Raw genomic sequence first — 19219 nt, forward strand, 5'->3', positions numbered from 1 at the left:
AAGGTTGGCATGACGGTGGAGGACACCATCCATATTGGAGATGGCAGCACACATTGTGATGTTCCCACCACGATAGCCAGGAACATCTATAATGGCTCTGTGGCCAATGACGTACCTGTGGTCTTTTCTAGTGCTTACATCCTGATTGAAGTGTTAACAATTAACCATTCAGGTGTTTGGGCAGGTGGCACATATATTGGCCATTTAGCTTGTGTAGTGTCATTTTGAATGGTAGTGTTTTGAAAAGGCAAACATGTGACTTTATGTCAGATTGTTGTGTCTTGTGCAGAGAACCGTGTTCAGTGCATTTAAAAAGTGCCATTGTGAATTGCAAAATGTGTGTAAAGCAGAAAATGTGTTTAGACTTTTGGAGACTTGAGAAGAGGTGTTGCTCTCTGTGTGTCAGTTTAAATAGTTGTGCTGTTCATGTCATTTTAGTGTGTTAACAATTGGAAAAAACTGTAATTCAGTACATTTTTTTATCGAATTAATTAAATTAAAAAAGTAACTTACATTACTTTACTCGTCACTTCAGGAAAGTTATATTATTATTTAATGCATGTTACTTGTAGGTAATGCGTTACCCCAACTCTGGTGTTAAAATGAATTTGCATTAACGCGTTCAGTTAGTCAGTTAGTCGATGTTGTCCCAACACAAATGGATTAAGTAAACGTCCAACACATCTTAATGAAGTAAACTAAGCAAGTTAATGATCTTAACTGAGTTGAGTATTTTCAAATAGAAACGATTAAATAATGTCAAAATGTTACCTATTTATTTCAGTATTATGCAATAAAATTGTGTTTAAACAATAACGAACAACCTTTAAAAATCTTTATTTTAAGTGTATCTTACTCTTTGTAAGTGTATCTTTGTAGTAAACCCCTTTTGTAGTAATCATTATTTAATAACTGTGTGTTTTGGTATTAACTGTGGTAAAACCATGATTCATTTTCATAGAGAAATGCTGAAAGTGAGAGAATGTGAGGTGACTTCTTTTAAAGGTTACACGGCTCAGACAGCGAGACTCTTTGTGTGTGGTTGTAGGTAGCAGGCGGTCAGTCTCTATTGATCAAACCCACTGTCACAGCTCTCTCGCTGTAGGTCAATGTTGGGCTATTTTTAATGGGCTGATATTTTCCTGTGTATTTATCTCTTCAACACTTGCTTGAGTTTGTGTATCAGCCTCTGGGATCTCAGATTCACCTGACAGCTGAGAGGATTATTTCAGTCTCTGTCTGTCAGATGGGTGAGATGTTCCTCTGTGTTCCCTGATGTCTCCGGTCAGTCGCTCTCATTAGCGCGCTGAATTGAATAGAATTGAATTAAGAACATGACTGTGGGCGGAGCTACCTGTTTGCTTGAACAATGACAGACTGATGTTAACGTACTGCAATTGCCTGGCTCCATTTTGTCCATAAAATTCGTTTATTTATTAAATATAGATTTACAAATTTTGTGCCACGGGTCTGTTGAGTGTTGCATTCTGATTGGCTGAGAGGTGTTCTGTGGGTGTTGATTGTTTTTCTGTGAACCGCACACCTAATTTTTCAAATGTCTTAAAAATAGGCACCAGAGCAATGTTTGTGGTAACCGTGGTATAAGCGGAATAATTGACTCCGGTCCTTTGAATTATTTGAAAACAATGCACACCTGCGGTGTAACGCATTACCACCTTGGTGTGCATTATTTTCTTATAATTCAATGGCCCGGAGTCAATTATTCCTTACATATAATATGTGGCATTTTGATTCCTATGACAGTGATGCTATGAATGATAGATGAGTGAAGACTTTTAAAGAGCATTATGGTTGAATAAGAGGAATATATCACCATATTAAGTCTATACAATTCAATAATTGATATGAAATTTAAAAAACACTGTAATTCAATTCAGGAAGGTGCACAACCTTGCAGCATACAAAGAGAGAGAGAGAGAGAGAGAGAGAGAGAGAGAGAGAGAGAGAGAGAGAGAGAGAGAGAGATGGCATGAAGCCCAGCATAACCAGCGGGCAGCTACAACAAAAAAAGAATACAAATTCTGCCAGAAACACAGAGCCTACTGTGTGTGTGTGTGTGTGTGTGTGTGTGTGTGTGTGTGTGTGTGTGTGTGTGTGTGTGTGTGTGTGTGTGTGGAGAGAGAAGCAGGGCTATAATATCACACAAGGCAGAATTTCAGGCTCTTGGTATTGAGATTGGTTCATGATCTGAGATCTTCACTTTGACAGCTCATAGTTCTGCTGGACCTCTCCAGTCACCATCCGGAAGTGTTCAAGGAGCTCTTTTCACACAGAAAATAGGTATCCAGGATTTGTCCGGGATCATTTGATGTTTGGTTCATTCACACTGCCAATGATTTTCCAGAATCAGTACGTGCATTCACACTCATACCGTAAAGATCCCGTAAAGACACGTGATTTATTTAAAGTCCTGCACTTTTTTCCACAGCATCTGAAGTTTGCTAATTATCTGTGATTTCTCTTTTGAGAAACCATGTGTGTGCATTTTACTTCATGATGAGATTATAAGGAGCATGTGTTGTGTTGTGTTGTGTTGTGTGTAGAAGATGTGTTGTGTTGTGTTGTGTTGTGTGTAGAAGATGTGTTGTGTTGTGTTGTGTTGTGTTGTGCTGTTCTGTCATGCTGGTAAATGATCTCAGCTTCAGTGCAGTTTGCAGATATTTTTGCATTTAAATTTCTGTGTCAAAGAGCTGAATAACTTCTTGTTGCGATGACACAGGCGTCCTCACTACGTCACCCCTCTTGTTGTTCGCTTTCCGTGATTATGTTACTGCAGGTACTCTTTACAGGAGCAATCCCAGAACATTTATTGGACATGTTTGTGTTCACATAGAAGCCTCTCTGACAATTTTACGGAAATTTTCTGGGACCAAAGTGCTGTGTTAATGGGGTTAGGAAGACTTCTTATGAATAGAAAACTTCTTAATTCTCTCTCATATATGTATCTTTTCACTTCAGGTATGAATTCTGAAGAATGCTTCTTCAGGCATCAGTCAGTATTTAGTGTGACCTCTCTTGGCACGAAACACATCTTGAGCTTTTTTGAGGACAATGAAGTCCTGAAGTCATTCAATTAGAATTAGAAATTACCCAGCAAGCATTTTGGCTACATTTGGGCTGCCAGTGAAAGTCTAATAGACGTCTAACTATAGCCCAAGAATAGACAATGCATCCACACCTGTTGACTTTGCTTACATGTTGGAATATCATACATCTTCAAGTTATTTTGGCAAAAATGGCATGTAACCAAATTCAAGGTTATTTAGGGTAGAAGTGGGTTACTCATAGCCGGACTATAGTTAGCCGTCATTTCAACGTCTCGGTTTTGGCTTGCATTTAATTTCATTTAGGTGCTGTGATCCTGCAGTTGCCTGCTATTTCTCTAGTGAAGAGGAGTTTACCCTAAATACGTGACACTTCAGCTTATACTGTTTATAATACTACATACACATTTCCTGTATTTTCTGGTTGTATTTTAATAAAGAGACTGAGAAATAATTATATATGATCACTTCTGTATACCATTGCAAAAACAACAAATATAATGTTGGCCTAATGCTGCATAGACACCAAACGGAGAAGCATCACATTCCTCGCTGTAGATTACTCGCGGTATTTAACTTTGTGCCATGGGAATTTTTTGCTCGAGTTTAATATTTTCAACTTGCCCAAAGTTGTGTTTGAGGTGAATAGCATGTGTTTTCGTGGCAATGGTGCTGCATAATTCATTTGAAACCCCCTCAGCGAAAGTTAGAGTTTATTTGCATCTTTGCATTGACTTTGTATGTAATCTATCTACTTGTGTAAATTGTTGAATTTGCATTTGGTGTGTACGCCCCATAAGACTTTTACAAATGATGACAGCATTTCATGTAAAAACATTTATGTGGATTAAACTGTATAAAAGAAGTCATGTTCATGTGGATGGCATGGGGTTGAGTAAATTATGTAAGTGTCATCCAGGGTTGAGGAAAGAACATAGTTTAGTTTGCATATCTACAGTAAAAGCAATATATATAAGCAGCTCTGTCATTGGTCAATAGTTTTTCTCAAGTTTACACAATTGTTTGGCCTGTGTGTCCATCTTGTCAGTAAGCTCAAACAACCAATGTTTTGAAAGTCTACTAATGATTACATCTTTGTATATTTATATAACTCCAGGCTGCTACTTTTGGTTAGTTCTCCACATCACTGATGTCAACTAACCTTCAATATTTTCAGAAAGTTTCAGTCACAACAACATGTGAGCTTCTAAAACAACCTGCAGCCTCTCGTGTCCTCAGTGAGAGAGAGAGAGAGAGAGAGAGAGAGAGAGAGAGAGAGAGAGAGAGAGAGAGAGAGAGAGAGTGAGAGAGCTTCAGGCTCAGCTGGTGTTGCTCCGATAAGATGTTTTGCTTTTGTTCCAGAAGCCTCCTTTATATCCTGAGCACTGGCCGTTAGCTGGTTTAGTATCCGAGTCTTTGTTTGGCTGTTGACATCTCCTCTCACTGAACAGTGATTTCATCAGAACTAAAGATGTGTGTCACTTACTTATTGTGTGCTTGGTGTAAACAATGACAGAACCGATCCAGAAACACACAGCTCTGGATCTTTGACAGAGTCATGACTGCACCTGAGAGCTTTTTCAAAAAATAGAGTATGCAACAATGCAAGAATTACTCTGTGGTTATACACACACAGCTAAAGGATTATTAGGAACACCATTCTAATACTGTGTTTGACCGCCTTTCGCCTTCAGAACTGCCTTATTTCTACGTGGCATTGATTCAACAAGGTGCTGAAAGCATTCTTTAGAAATGATGGCCCATATTGATAGGATAGCATCTTGCAGTTGATGGAGATTTGTGGGATGCACATGCAGGTCACGAAGCTCTCATTCCACCACATCCCAAAGATGCTCTATTGGGTTGAGATCTGGTGACTGTGGGGGCCATTTTAGTACAGTGAACTCATTGTCATGTTCAAGAAACCAATTTGAAATGATTCGAGCTTTGTGACATGGTGCATTATCCTGCTGGAAGTAGCCATCAGAGGATGAGTACATGGTGGTCATAAAGGGATGAAAATGGTCAGAAACAATGCTCAGGTAGGCTGTGGCATTTAAATGATGCCCAATTGGCACTAAGGGGCCTGAAGAGTGCCAAGAAAACATCCCCACACCATTACACCACCACCAGCAGCCTGCACAGTGGTAACAAGGCATGATGGATCCATGTTCTCATTCTGTTTATGCCAAATTCTGATTCTACCATCTGAATGTCTCAACAGAAATCGAGACTCATCAGACCAGGCAACATTTTTACAGTCTTCAACTGTCTTCAACTTTTTCCTATTTGTAGTGGAGATGAGTGGTACCTGGTGGGGTCTTCTGCTGTTGTAGCTCATCCGCCTCAAGGTTGTGCGTGTTGTGGCTTCACAAATGCTTTGCTGCATACCTCGGTTGTAATGAGTGGTTATTTCAGTCAAAGTTGCTCTTGAATCAGCTTGAATCAGTCGGCTCATTCTCCTCTGACCTCTAGCATCAACAAGTCATTTTCACACACAGGACTGCCACATACTGGATGATTTTCCCTTTTCACATCATTCTTTGTAAACCCTAGAAATGGTTGTGTGTGAAAATCCCAGTAACTGGGCAGATACTCAGACCGGCCCGTCTGGCACCAACAACCATGCCACCACGTTCATAATTGCTTAAATCATCTTTCTTTCCCATTCTGACATTCAGTTTGGAGTTCTGGAGATTGTCTTGACCAGGACCACACCCCTAAATTCATTGAAGCAACTGCCATGTGATTGGTTGATTAGATAATTGTATTACTAAGAAATTTAACAGGTGTTCCTAATAATCCTTTAGGTGAGTGTATATTTCTAATAGCCTGAGAGGATTTGAAGGGAAGGTATTTTATGAACGTCCATTTGATTGATATAATTATCTAATTTTTGACAGAGGTGGTGTTAAGCGGCTTTTGCATCTGAGCTCCTCATATTTTACCTTTGGTAGTCCACATATAAGGATGTTTCTGTTTAATGTTATGAAGGTAATCAGGGGGTTTTGTGTATGTTCTGTTCTCTGATATATTTTCCTCCTCCTGCACTGTTGGTGTTAAAAACTTGTAAGATAACTCAGATCATGCTGAGAGATGCGTCATTACTTTAAGGTAATTGGACTTGATTTTCAGCAAGTGGGCAGTTAAATAGATAAAAAACAGGCAACCCATATCTATAGAGGAATAAACCATTTTGACCAATAAGCAACCAGATCCTAGAAACTAAGTAATGCCTGGAACACACCATGTCAGTGGCAGTCAGCTATCGGGAAGTTTCGGGAGGGTTTTGAGAATCAATCAGCTTTATAGCTCAATAAAACTGAAACGTAATAATGCAAAAAATGTGCACTGCACACTTAAGCTCCTCCCAATGTTGTGTTTCAGCATCTTCACGTTCATTCAGAAGAGCGTCTGAAGACGGCGTCTTCTGTTACAATAACTCAAGAACTCTCTTGCATCACCGAATAACAGCTCTGTCAATCAAAGTTTGTCTGCGCTATATAATTTAGCTTGCGGTTTACATCTGACAGGAAGATTTCTTTACAGATCCCTGCTTACAGAAACACAGACAGTCATGCAGTAATGCACTAACAAGCATGTAAACAACTGGCGTCTTTGTCGAATTTACAGACCTTCACTTCCACAGAAACTATCACTTAAATGTGTGCTTCTTAAGGAATTGTGCATGAATCTTTGTATAGTTATAGAATAATCACCTGCATTTCTAACAGGCTACTTGTAATGTTCTCCATTTAAATTGTGTTTGGTCATTTCATATATTTATAAACTGGGATTATTGTTCACACTTACACAGCTAGTTTTTCACTATGGAGTTCAGTATAACAGTAAACAGGTGTGATGTGTTAATGTTTCTCAGTAATGATGAGACAAACATCACCAGCATGAATAGAGAGACACAGAGAACAAGGTCTCAGCAGACATCCAGTCATAACATCACATACATCAGCATGGATTTATGTGCTTACAGGAGCATTTCTCTGATTGATGACTATCAAAGGTCACGTTGGCTTACAGTCCTCCTGGGAAAGTCATCATTACAACGTGATGTGCATTTTATTCATTTGCTTGGAACATAAAGTCTGTGTTGTGCAACTTTCTTTTTGTCTTTTTACCAACGGATGCCTCTATATAACGCTACTTAAAGTCAAATAAAAAAACACAGCGTGAACATTTTTAACAAACAGATGCTTTAAAGTCCTCCTGTGGTGAAAATCAAGTTTTTATTGTTGTTTATATGTCTATGTGGTGTTTTCTGATATGCTTTAAGACAAACCGTGTACAAAATCATCATTCAACACCATTACTGAGTATTTTCTTCATAAATTGGAGTTTTCTGAAGACAATCTTATTCCCGCGGTTTGAATTCGCCTAATTAGCATATATCTGCATGTGTATACTAAATGAGGTAAGGGTGTAGACTTGTAGTTAAAGGGGACATTTACAAGAATTTACATTATAGCAAGTTAAAATTGTCACATTGTAGGTGTGTGCAAAAATGTGCCGTTTTGGGTGTGTCATTTATCATGCAAATGAGCTGATCTCTGTACTAAATGGCAGTGGCATGGTTGGTAGTGCAGATTAAGGGGCGGTATTATTATAAGATGATCTCCTTATGACATCACCAGGGGAGCCAAATTTCAATAAGCATTTTTTTCACATGCTTGTGGAGAATGGTTTACCAAAACTAAGTTACTGGGTTGATCTTTATCACATTTTTTAGGTTGATAAAAGCACTGGGGACTTAATTATATCACTTAAATGTGGAAAAAGTCAGATTTTCATGAAATGTCCTTTAAGCTGTTTAAAGGTGCCAAAGAATGCATTGAAATCTGTTAAATTGTTCTCTGATATCTACATAGAAGGTTTGTGGCTTTATTAAGTGCTAATCCTGAAAAATCATCCAGAGTCAGTTTTACATGTTCATTTACAACCTTTGTCTTTAGAATTTGTCTATTATTACCTTATTTAAAAGGGTCATGAATAATAATGTTGAGCTCTGCCCTGATTGGCTGTTTCTCAGAGCAGCTCCTTTAGTAGCTCTATGTGTGTGTAAACAGATCTTATGTTTGAGTCTGTATCAGATGAAGAAACAGATTTTGAGGAATAATCAATTGTGTGGAGATTGTTAATGGACGTTTCTGAGTGGTAAGTTTGGGTTTTTACAGTTACAATACGTAACTGTAACCTTAATAGTAGAACTTCAGCCTAAATGCTAGCATAGCATTAACTAGCATATAGCACTAACTATATGTTGGTGTTATGTTGAGATTGGTCTGTTTTCCAGCGGTCGGTCTTTTGCATGCACAAGGTTTACATAAGAAGGAGGAAACAATTGTGTCGGGGGCTCATGATATGTCATTACGATGTACACAACTCTTAGTATTCATCTATGCTGAGATAAATACAGTTTTACATTCGACGGCACCTTGAAAGCATGATAAAAGTACTGTGACAGCAAAACTTCAACATATGTTTTTATGGTGCTCAAAGATAAGTTTTAACTGATAAAATAATCGACTTTCTGGAGGAGAGATTGCATTCATTCAGACTCCTAATGTTTAAAATGATGCTCTTAAAGGTCCCGTTCTTTGTTTTTGAAGCTATGATTGTGTTGCATTTGCTATTTAAACAACGCAGCGCTAAACGTGAAAATTATAATTACGCAGGGTGGAAAATAGCAAATGACACTTGCGTCGCGCATTGCGCTGCATTGCGCCGGGTGTAAGATAGAGCCCTAAATGTTAAATGATTCCATCACAGAAAATGTTCTGATATGTAAGATTTTCAAAAAAATTGCACAAGGTCGAAAACATTACTGGTATTACTACCTTAAAGGTGCCCACACCATAGGCTTTACCAGGTACACACACACACACACACACACACACACACACACACACACACACACACACACACACACACAGTATAATGATGTCATATCAGCCCACAGGCTGACCACCTGTTCTCTATATCACACACACACACACACACACACACACACACACACACACACACACACACACACACTGAACAGAGTTAAACACATTTCTTTAACAGATGTATCTAGATCTCAGTCGTGAGGCTCTGATCTCTTCCAGTCAGCTTTACTTCATCTATTCCATCTGTTTTTACCTGCATGATAAATATATTTGTTTGTATCAGGTTGTGATTATTAAATGAATACGAGTCTGTCACTATAGTGTATATTCAGTATGTGTGCATTTGTGTCTCAATTATATGTTAGAAACACAGTCAGATGTTCAATGAGAGTGAAGACACAGAAAGCTGTAATTAGTGATTGAAGGGCTGTAGTGTCTGATTCAGTCTGTAATTACAGAATAAAAGCCTCAGATTGTTTAATGACATGTAAGCGATGCAGCGTTGAAGCTGTGGACACCGCATACACTCAGCAGGCGTTCACATAGGACACCTTACTGCATTTATAACCCGTTAAATGAAGCACAACAGAAGAGATCACCTCTCAGATAGCTTTAGTTAACACTTTAAAGATGTGTGTCATTTTTTATGTTGAAGCAGATTATCATTTTGTAACACACTTCACCTTTAAATTAACAAGGCATCATAAACACCACACTGGCAGGAAAACAACAAGACTTCATGCAGCATTCAGAGATTTCCAGCTCCATAAACAATACAGGTGAACCACAAGACTGAGTCCACACTGTAAAAAAATTAGCTGTAATTATGCAGCTGGTTGCCAGTAACTTACTGTAGAAGTTAAAGATTGAAAATGTTTCATGTTCATTTAACTTTGAACAAACTGTTGCCAGTAAATAACATAAATGTAAAATCTACAGTAAGTTACTGGCAGCTAGTTCAGAATAATACCCAGTAATACTGTAATTTCTACAGAATTTTTTACAGTGCAATAACAACACCTGTTCTCCTCCTCTTAATATAACTTACTAATATCTCTTTCTCTCTCTCTCTCTCTCTCTCTCTCTCTCTCTCTCTCTCTCTCTCTCTCTCTCTCTCTCTCTCTCTCTCTCTCTCTCTCAGGTGTGAAGCTCAGAAGCGCATCTTACTCAACAAAGGTGACAACACTTTTTTTATGTGTGCATAATGTTTACCATGGTAATCCCAGTTTCTGCTAAAATACCATAGTTATTATAGGTATTATTCATGAAACAAAAGCAGTACTGAGGTCTAAGTCATTTATTAATTTGTGAATCTCATACAGTAAGTCTTAATAAATATATAATTGTAATGAAGACGTAAGAACATAGTTCTCACTGAATTCTCACTATTCTGTGTGTGTTATATTAAATTAGTTAATTGTTATTTAATAACTTGATTTTTGTATATATTCTGAGGAACTGAGGTAAGATCATATTTTCATGAGCCCTGAATCTACGACACCCAGCAAACAATAATAGGCATCATGTCACCGTCATTATAGGTTAACAATAGAGCTTTTATGAGTAACCCACTTCTAGGTAATCTAAACAAATTTGGTTACATGTGGTTACTTGTGAGATATCTGATATTGCATCAAGCACTCTTAAAATGGTTGTGTTAACATATTTTGTGTTTAGTTAAGGACACAACACATTTAATTTATTTGAACACAAAATCAACACATAATGTGTTAAATATCATAACACAAAACAATGTGTAAAAAATAAACACATCCTTTCTTAAAGTATGTAAGCAAAGTCAACAATGATTACAAGGTGTTGGTTTCATTTTTGTATTTTATTTATTTTTTGTTAGACGTCTATTAGATTTTCACCGACATTGCAAATTTTGTTACTCAAATAAAGTAATTGAAGTAAAATATTTCTGTAGAAATTACAGTATTACAGGTAGCTGGTTGCCAGTAACTTACTGTAGATTTTACATTTATGTTATTTACTGGCAACAGTTTGTTCAAAGTTAAATAAACATGAAACATTTTCGGTCTTTATCTTCTACAGTAAGTTACTGGCAACCAGCTGCAGAATTACAGCTAATTTTTTACAATGTAATTACTAATCTTCAATTATGTAATAAGATTACTGTACAAATTACTCTTTCCAAAAGTATTTAATTACTTGTTAATAATTACTTAATAATTACTAAATCTTATTTAGTAAATGATACAAAGATCAGCTTGAAATGGTTCAAATAAATCATATACAAGTACATCAATTATTCTGGACACACTTTTTAAGGTCCAATTCTCACTATTAACTAACTATTAACTACTTTTGCATCAGTATACTCCTAATTAAGAATTTTAAACTACACGAAACACTGTAAAAAAAGTCAGTAGAAATTGCAGCTGGGTTGCCGGTAATTTACTGTAGATTTAAATTTATGTTATTTACTGGCAACATTTTGTTCAAAGTTAAATGAACATTAAACATTTACAAGTCTTTGTCTTTACAGAGTAAAACTAAAAAAACAGCAACAAGCAAAACATTCTGGGAAACAAAATCTGAAGCAAAAAAACAGAAGAGGTTGATGATGATTTCTGGTTCCCAGAATGCTTTGCATGAGGCTGTTATTGTATAGTTTTATTCTGTAAAGATAAAGACTTGTTAATATTTCAAATCTATTTTACTTTGAACAAACTCTTGTCAGTAAATAACATAAATTTAACGGTAAATTACCGGCAACCCAGCTGCAATAACATTGTAATTTCTACGGAATTTGTTTATTATTAACTCACCAAAATATTTAAAGTGAGAAGGATTCATAAAAAACATGAATTTTAACGTTTTTAAATGTTGATGTTAAATCCACCATTATAACAGTCCATGTACACAGGATTTACTTCAATTACATCAGAAGTTACTTAAATTAAATTACTGAGGAATCCCTTACTTTACTTTACATTAATTACTTACTTAAAAATGTGTTTGCTGGCTATTAACCTCTTCACCAATAAGAGAGTAATAGCAGCATGATTTGAGTTTATTGTAGTAAAAATGACTCGAGTATGTTCAGTTTACCACGGTCTATTGTAATCCTTTATCTTCTCCGTCTCAGCTCATTTCATCTCATCTCTCCTCTCTATTGCTCTCATGTTACCCAGAGGGCAGATTGGTGGGCTGTAACTTGGCATCTGTAATCAAATGAGCCCTGACTCATAATGAACTAATCATCTCATTACTACTGGATTTATGATTATTCAATTCATTGACTTTATTGCACCTTAATGAATTCTAATGAGGAAGTAAATTGATATTTGCCACAGGCGACATCTTTTTGAAAATCAGGTGATGTAGAGAATTAGGCAAAAATCCTCATCAATTACTGCAGGAAAGATTTTTATCATTTCAAATTAGCACGAGTTCAGAGAGACTGGGAACTGTTGAAGGGTGCCATCTTGTGCTCGATGTAAGAAGGTACGCTGGTAGAAATAAATCATCAAAATATGTACCACACCTGTCACAGGGGCAATACCCTTTAAAAAGGTCCACGTACAGACATGTAGACATTTGGTACCAGTATGTAGGGGAGAGCAGGACACAGGGGCACTCTTTGGCTCTATCATTCAAAAAGTATTTAAATTAGATTAAACATTTTTTACATAATAAACACACACATCTCTGCTACAAATGAACACTTAAAGGAACAGTATGTACGAAATTTATATCAATTAATCATAAAATGTCCCTGATATGTCACTAGACATTAAGAAATCATTTTCATTTCAAATATTTATATCACTGACAACAGTGGTCTGGCCAGAATATTGTCATTATAAAAGTGGAGTTGCAGCCCTCAAATGATGTTTATGTTGTCATGTTGTGTATTGGCCACCAGTTTTGTGATTGCAATATCAGTTTTGGCCACAATCCTACACACTGTTCCTTTAAAGTTTGTTTGTGTGATCTACCGTTATTGTACAATTACACCGAAAGTGACAGGAGTGTAAACGTTAACCCATAGGTGGGATTCATTGTAACAAACAGAGTGTTCCATCCATGATCTTTTATCTAACCATCCGTCTATTATGCAGCAATGCATAGAAATAAGACAAAGAAATGATAATTGTGAGTTATTTCCCCTGATATTGTATTAACAGTTATCATTTTGATGAATAGTATTTACATTGTTTTCATTTCAATTATCATTGTATACCTGAGACTGTGTGACAACTAACCCCGCTGTATAAAAATGTTTTCAATCCCATCTATCAGTTATTCGGAGTTGCTGGCATGTTTCAAACTGGTGTTATGTTTTAGGTAACAAGGTAGTGATTAAAATAATATAAGGTTGAATTTGGTCACTTACACACCAAACTCAGAGACCGAAAAACACATCAAAACATTTCACAAGTTCACAGGAGATCTTCTGACAGTAAAAGAGCAAAAGCACAGATTGCTCGGCCCTGTAGAAATATGTAAAGTCGCCGTGTTACAATTAACCCTGCGTTAGTTTGTGCCCCTCCCACCCATATCATTGAAATACTAATATGAACTCTTTGGGTGCAAAGCTGTACTTTTTGTACATTTTTTCTGACTTCCGTATGAAGTGGTGTAGAGGGCAAAACATTACAGAAGAATAAACAGTAACATGCATGCTTTAGAAAAACATAAGCTGTACTGTAAAATATTATACATATTAACCTGAGACAGAAGAATCCCTTCATTACCTTTTCTGTATAAAGTTTATTCACAGTGTTGGGGAAAATTACTTTTAAAAGTAATGCATTACAATATTGGGCCCTATTTTAACGATCTAAGCGCATTGTCTGAAGCGCATGGCGCATGGTCTAAATGGGCATGTCCGATTCCAATTTTGCTAATTTAACGACGGGAAAAATGGTTTGTGCGCACAGTCGAAAAGGGTTCATGTTTTCCTAATGTGTAATGGGTGTTTTGGGCGTAACGTGCAATAAACCAATGAGAGTCTTAGCTCTCATCCCCTTTAAAAGCCAGTTGTGCTGGCGCTATGTCTAATCCCTATTTAGATGACGGACTTTGTAAACTGAACAACTAAGCGGAGGAAGAAGACCACCAGTTTAAGATTAATGTTAAAAAATGTGTGTTTTTATTTTTATTGAAATTTTAATTTTTTGGATTAAAACCTTTAAAAGCCGTTTTCTTTCAGTCATAGAAGTACAAATAGCAGGCTTTTAATGGCTGTAAATGTATTGAAATCCTACATAATCATTGTAATCTCATAAAATAATTTGCAAATGTGCAAGAAAAGGTTTGTACTCTAAAAATACAAACAAGAGATAAAGAATTTACAAACGTGCGGAGAGCCGAAGCGTTTCAGCACTTGGACAGCGCCGTGGGATTTTTACAAAGCATTACTTAAAATGTTTCTCATCTCATCATATCCACAGAGTCATCATATACAATAAATCTGTTGGGTAGCATTTAAAAAATGTAAAAATAGATGCATTTGTTTAAAGCAAAGCATTTATTTACTTACCAGACTACAGGTGAAGCAGCTCTTTACGTCTTCTAACGTCTCATAATTAGTCCTCATTTATGTCCAAGAGACTCAATAATAATCTTTTACATTCAATCCTTTAATCTTTCATATTTAAAAGCGTTTTTGTGCTGCTGCGCATTTATGTGTGTGATAAGCAAACCCACGTTGTCCTCCCGTTTATAGGCGTATATTACTACTGCGCTCTTTAAATAACAAAAAACATATTGCGCCATTGACTTTAGACTTTAGAGCAGGTTTTTGTTTGCCAATGGCGTAGTCTATTTTAGTTGCCTCAAAATAGCAACGCGCCAACAATGCGCCTAAACACACCTCGTTTTCAGACCAGAACGCCCATGGGCGCAAAAGTGGGCGCGAATGCACTTGCTATTTAAACAATGCAGCGCTAAACGCGAAAATGATCATTGTGCAGGGTTAAAACCAGCAAAAGACACTTGCGTCGGGTGTATGATAGAGCCCATTAAGTTACTCCCCAAAAAAGTAACTAATTGTGTTATTTAGTTACTTTTATGGAAAGTAATACATTACTTTTAAGTTACTTTTGTGTTACTTTTTCTTACTTGGCTGGGGTTTGATCTCTTTCAGGCCTTGCAGGTGTTTTTAATGACTGAAAAGTTCTGCATTCAGAAATTGCATATTTCATCGCAAAAATGTCAAGCTCTGGCCTGCCATCTCAGTTTCTGAAATGTTTTGTATGCAATAAGAGTGCGTAATTCTACATGACTACGTTCAGTTTAATTTAGTACTTTTTTGTTTTTATCAAATGTATTAAACTGAAAAGTAACTCACGTTACTTTTTTTAAAAAGTAACTCAAATATTAATGTGTACATTTATAAAGTAATGCGTTACTTTACTCATTACTTAATATTATTATGTAATGTACATTACTTGTTATGTATTACCCCCAACACTGTTTATGTGTTTTTGCCGTGGCAATGTTAAGCCAGTAAACCTGCTAACTTTCATGTGACACCTGCAAGGATTCAAGTGAAATACTTTATTTACAGAGATAAATAATAAGACAGGAAATATTTTGTTCCTCAAAACGCATCCTAAAACATAAGTCTCATCACTAAACGGTAGATTTAGACAACATCACTGCACAAATAACACACTTGATTTCACCTAAACCATCCCGAATATCATTCCAGAATTCCACTGGAATCCATGAAAACATGAGGTTGGGATACTGCTTACAATACTGCTATAATGAATTCATTACAATTCTCTGTTTCTCTCTCTTTATGGATCAGTGTGCACAGTTCAGCGAGTCAGCCGGCAGAGTTTCCCAGCGGTCTGAAGTGGGCGACATCAACCCCATCTCACCAATGCAGCTGCCAGACTTTCACGGGAAACATCAATCCGCCACCCCAGGGTCACGTGAGCACGACTTGGAGTCACAGCGGGTCACCAAACGCCACCGGAAACTTTTAAAAACCAGCCCAGTGGTACGAGCGCAAACCAACTCTTCATCTTCACCTTCGTACGCTACAGCCGAGAGCTCTACGGGGCTGTATGATATTCAGGAATCTCGTCGGAGGATCATCAGAGAGGTCTGCGCAAAGTACCGTAGTAATATTTCCCGGACGATAACGCCACACCACGTCTCCCGGATTTACGTGGAGGAACGACATAAACTGTTGTACTGCGAGGTGCCTAAAGCCGGCTGCTCGAACTGGAAGAGAGTTCTGATGGTGCTGGCCGGGGTCGCCAACTCTACCGGTAAAATCAACGACAAGGCCGCTCACTACGACAACCACCTGAAACGACTGGATAGCTTTGACAGGCAGGGCATCGCCAAGCGTCTGAAAACCTACACTAAAGTCCTGTTTGTCCGAGAGCCTTTGGAAAGACTCGTGTCTGCGTTCAGGGATAAATTCGAGAACCCGAATTTCTACTATCATCCCGTATTCGGAAAGCCCATCATCTCAAAGTACAGGGTGAACGCGTCCAAAGCGGCTTTAAAGACGGGAAGCGGGGTCACCTTTCGGGAATTCATCCATTACTTGCTGGACGTCCATCGGCCCGTGGGAATGGATATCCACTGGGAACCGGTGAACCAACTCTGTTATCCGTGTCACCTGCATTACGACTACATAGGAAAGATTGAGAACTTGAAAGAGGAGGCCAATATGTTTTTACGAAAGATCAGAGCCCCCGAACACCTGATGTACCCCTCGGTCAAGGCCAGGACTTCCACCCAGATCACGCAGGATTATTTTTCTCAGCTGAACGCCTCTGAGAGACAGAGGACTTATGACTTCTTCTACATGGACTATCTGATGTTTAACTACTCTAAACCTTACAAAGACTTGTACTAAAGCTTAACTACTGCTGTGCAAACCATCTGTTGTCCATTCAATGCTTTCGAAGAGACTAATAAGACTAAACCACCTCTCCGAGTTTCACCATCAGATCACTATACATATTAATTTTCCGAATGTCCTTGTGTGATTAGTGGAAAGACCCTGGCCATCATACGAGTTTAAAAGTTCTTTTACTTGACAAAGGCTGGATTTACACTGCAAATCTTGATGCCCAATTTCGATTTGTTGCCTGTATCCGATTTGTTTGACGACCCGCTTACATCATTTTTTTTTTTAAAGCGACTCCTATTCGATATCTGTATTTACTCGAAACACTTGGCAAAACAATTCAAGGTGGACATACTGACCTGCAAAAGCTTAAACCTCTGAGAAAATAAAATGTTGTGATATGCAATGGACGAAGACAAAATGATTCACAAGATTATAGAGCTGTAACAAGACATAAAACTTCAACATTACTTCACAAAGATGTGCTGCTAAGAAGAGTCATGTGATCGCAGGTGGTGTCCATCTGAGTTGATGTCATTTGCCAGTGTTGCATTTTTAATGACGCACGACACGTCTTCACATGGGAATATCTGATCTGTCTGCTTACATTGCGGATGAGAATGCATGTATACGTTTCATATCCAATTTATTTCCACATATGAATCAGGCCTGAAACCGATCAGAGAATATTGGATTTTATGCGCTTTTTCCTGCTTAAACATCTGCGGGTCAGATCTGATCTGATGGGAAAAATCTGAATTGAGTCCCTTCAAACATGCAGTGTGAATGCAGCATAACTATTTCATCAGCCTGCCAAAATATCAATGTTTTTAACAAGATCATCGGATGCCAGATGCTCAATTAAAAATGCAATCCTGCACAGCATTCATTCACAGTATTTTTGCATACAGCCAAAATGTACATGACACAATTAGAAAAGGGCAAATGTAACTTTAACACTAATAGCTTTCATCTTGACTCAAAGGTATTACTGCTTTTTACCATAGCGGTATCATGTTACAGTAAAACCATGGTAACATTAATAATTAAATTCATAAAAGTACTATGGTATTATCATCAGATCTCATGGTATCTTTACACAACTTTTATTTCATACTATTATATATATATATAGCCTATAACTCGCTTCCCTTTTGAAAACACACTCCATGCAAACCTTTTTTGTGATAAAAATCTTAATCTATCTATAATTGTAAAAAGGGCATTCAGATGATTATATTTTTCTATGTATTTGTAAAATGGCTTTCAATGTGATCGAGGCGTTTGTGTAAACTCATCTTTAAGTGTGTTTGCAAAAAAGTTTCTGTAAGAACGACAAAAATTGCTCAACTAGTGTGCACTAAATCTAGTTATATAATGTTTATTAGATAACCTGCGTGTGCGTGCGTGCGAGCGTGTGCGTGTGTGTCCTGTATGTACCTGAGTGATAAAAACACAAACTTTTAAACTCATATAGAACATATTCTATTTATTTATGAAAGGTACACCATGTAAGAGCTATATATATATATATTAGCATTATATGAACATAGTATATTTTTATTTCATATTATTTTATTAGAAATCACAGAGTAGATTTATGTCATACGCAGCAATGAAGAATCATGTGTGTGTGTGTGTGTGTGTGTGTGTGTGTGTGTGTGTGTGTGTGTGTGTGTGTGTGTGTGTGTGTATGTTAGGTTGAGCAGGTGTTTCTCAGTCAATACTGAATCGGCTTTATAAAGGTGTGTTTATTCTGAAATACTGCTGTCACCCTCCTGATTCCTATAGAATATATATATGAAACTATATGATATTACACAAGTAACTGGTGAATGTATAACTGTTGTTGGTGCAGAAGTGTATTAATCTATATGATATATATGAAGCCCTTTGCCTTATGTCCCACTGCCAGCGTTTCAGGACAGCTGCAGTCCTCCTGCAGAGTTTTACTCAATAAACTCTTTGTTCTTTAGCCTTCACGTGTCTTGACATCAATGTCTTTTTATTTCACATGAAAATGAAGCTGGGATTTACACTGAACAATGATTATTAGCTGTTTAAAATCGAAATGCATATTTTATAATCTTTCAATGGGATTTTTGCCTTCAAAATTCATGGCATACATTACAGTCAATTCTGTTTTTAGTCGGGACAGATCGTATAGTGTTCCGTGACTCAGCTTGAGAACGCTTGAGGGATTTTTTCCGGCATGTATGAAACTGCTGAGGGTCAGTCCAACCAAATGATGCGAAAATGCTGACATCATTGTAGGTCTGCTAGATGGCATCGGCGATGCCAACTTGAAATGTGATTGGTTAGCGCAATGATTTCATTGCATTTATCTTAAGATAAAAGGCACCAGCACTGTTCGTTCTGAAGGCCTAGGCAGATTTTTT

At 37.3% G+C, this 19219-nt stretch overlaps 1 protein-coding gene across 7 annotated transcripts in view; it reads left to right on the forward strand.

Moving 5' to 3' along the window:
- Nucleotides 1-18802, forward strand: part of chst8 (carbohydrate (N-acetylgalactosamine 4-0) sulfotransferase 8) — a 170858-nt gene extending 152056 nt beyond the window's left edge. For 5 of the 7 annotated variants that reach the window (XM_055173480.2, XM_055173478.2, XM_055173483.2 and 2 more), the window contains exons 3-5: nucleotides 9667-9747; nucleotides 10110-10144; nucleotides 15759-18802. In XM_055173480.2, the coding sequence (XP_055029455.2) occupies nucleotides 9667-9747; nucleotides 10110-10144; nucleotides 15759-16826 (1184 nt within the window). In that variant the 3' untranslated portion in view covers nucleotides 16827-18802. Of the gene's footprint in view, nucleotides 1-9666; nucleotides 9748-10106; nucleotides 10145-15758 lie in introns of all 7 variants that reach the window. The other 2 variants (XM_055173485.2, XM_055173484.2) reach the window with 2 other exon arrangements.
- Nucleotides 18803-19219: the final 417 nt, after the last annotated feature.

The sequence above is a fragment of the Misgurnus anguillicaudatus genome, chromosome 15, assembly GCF_027580225.2.
Source record: "Misgurnus anguillicaudatus chromosome 15, ASM2758022v2, whole genome shotgun sequence".
NCBI classification, from domain to species: domain Eukaryota; kingdom Metazoa; phylum Chordata; class Actinopteri; order Cypriniformes; family Cobitidae; genus Misgurnus; species Misgurnus anguillicaudatus.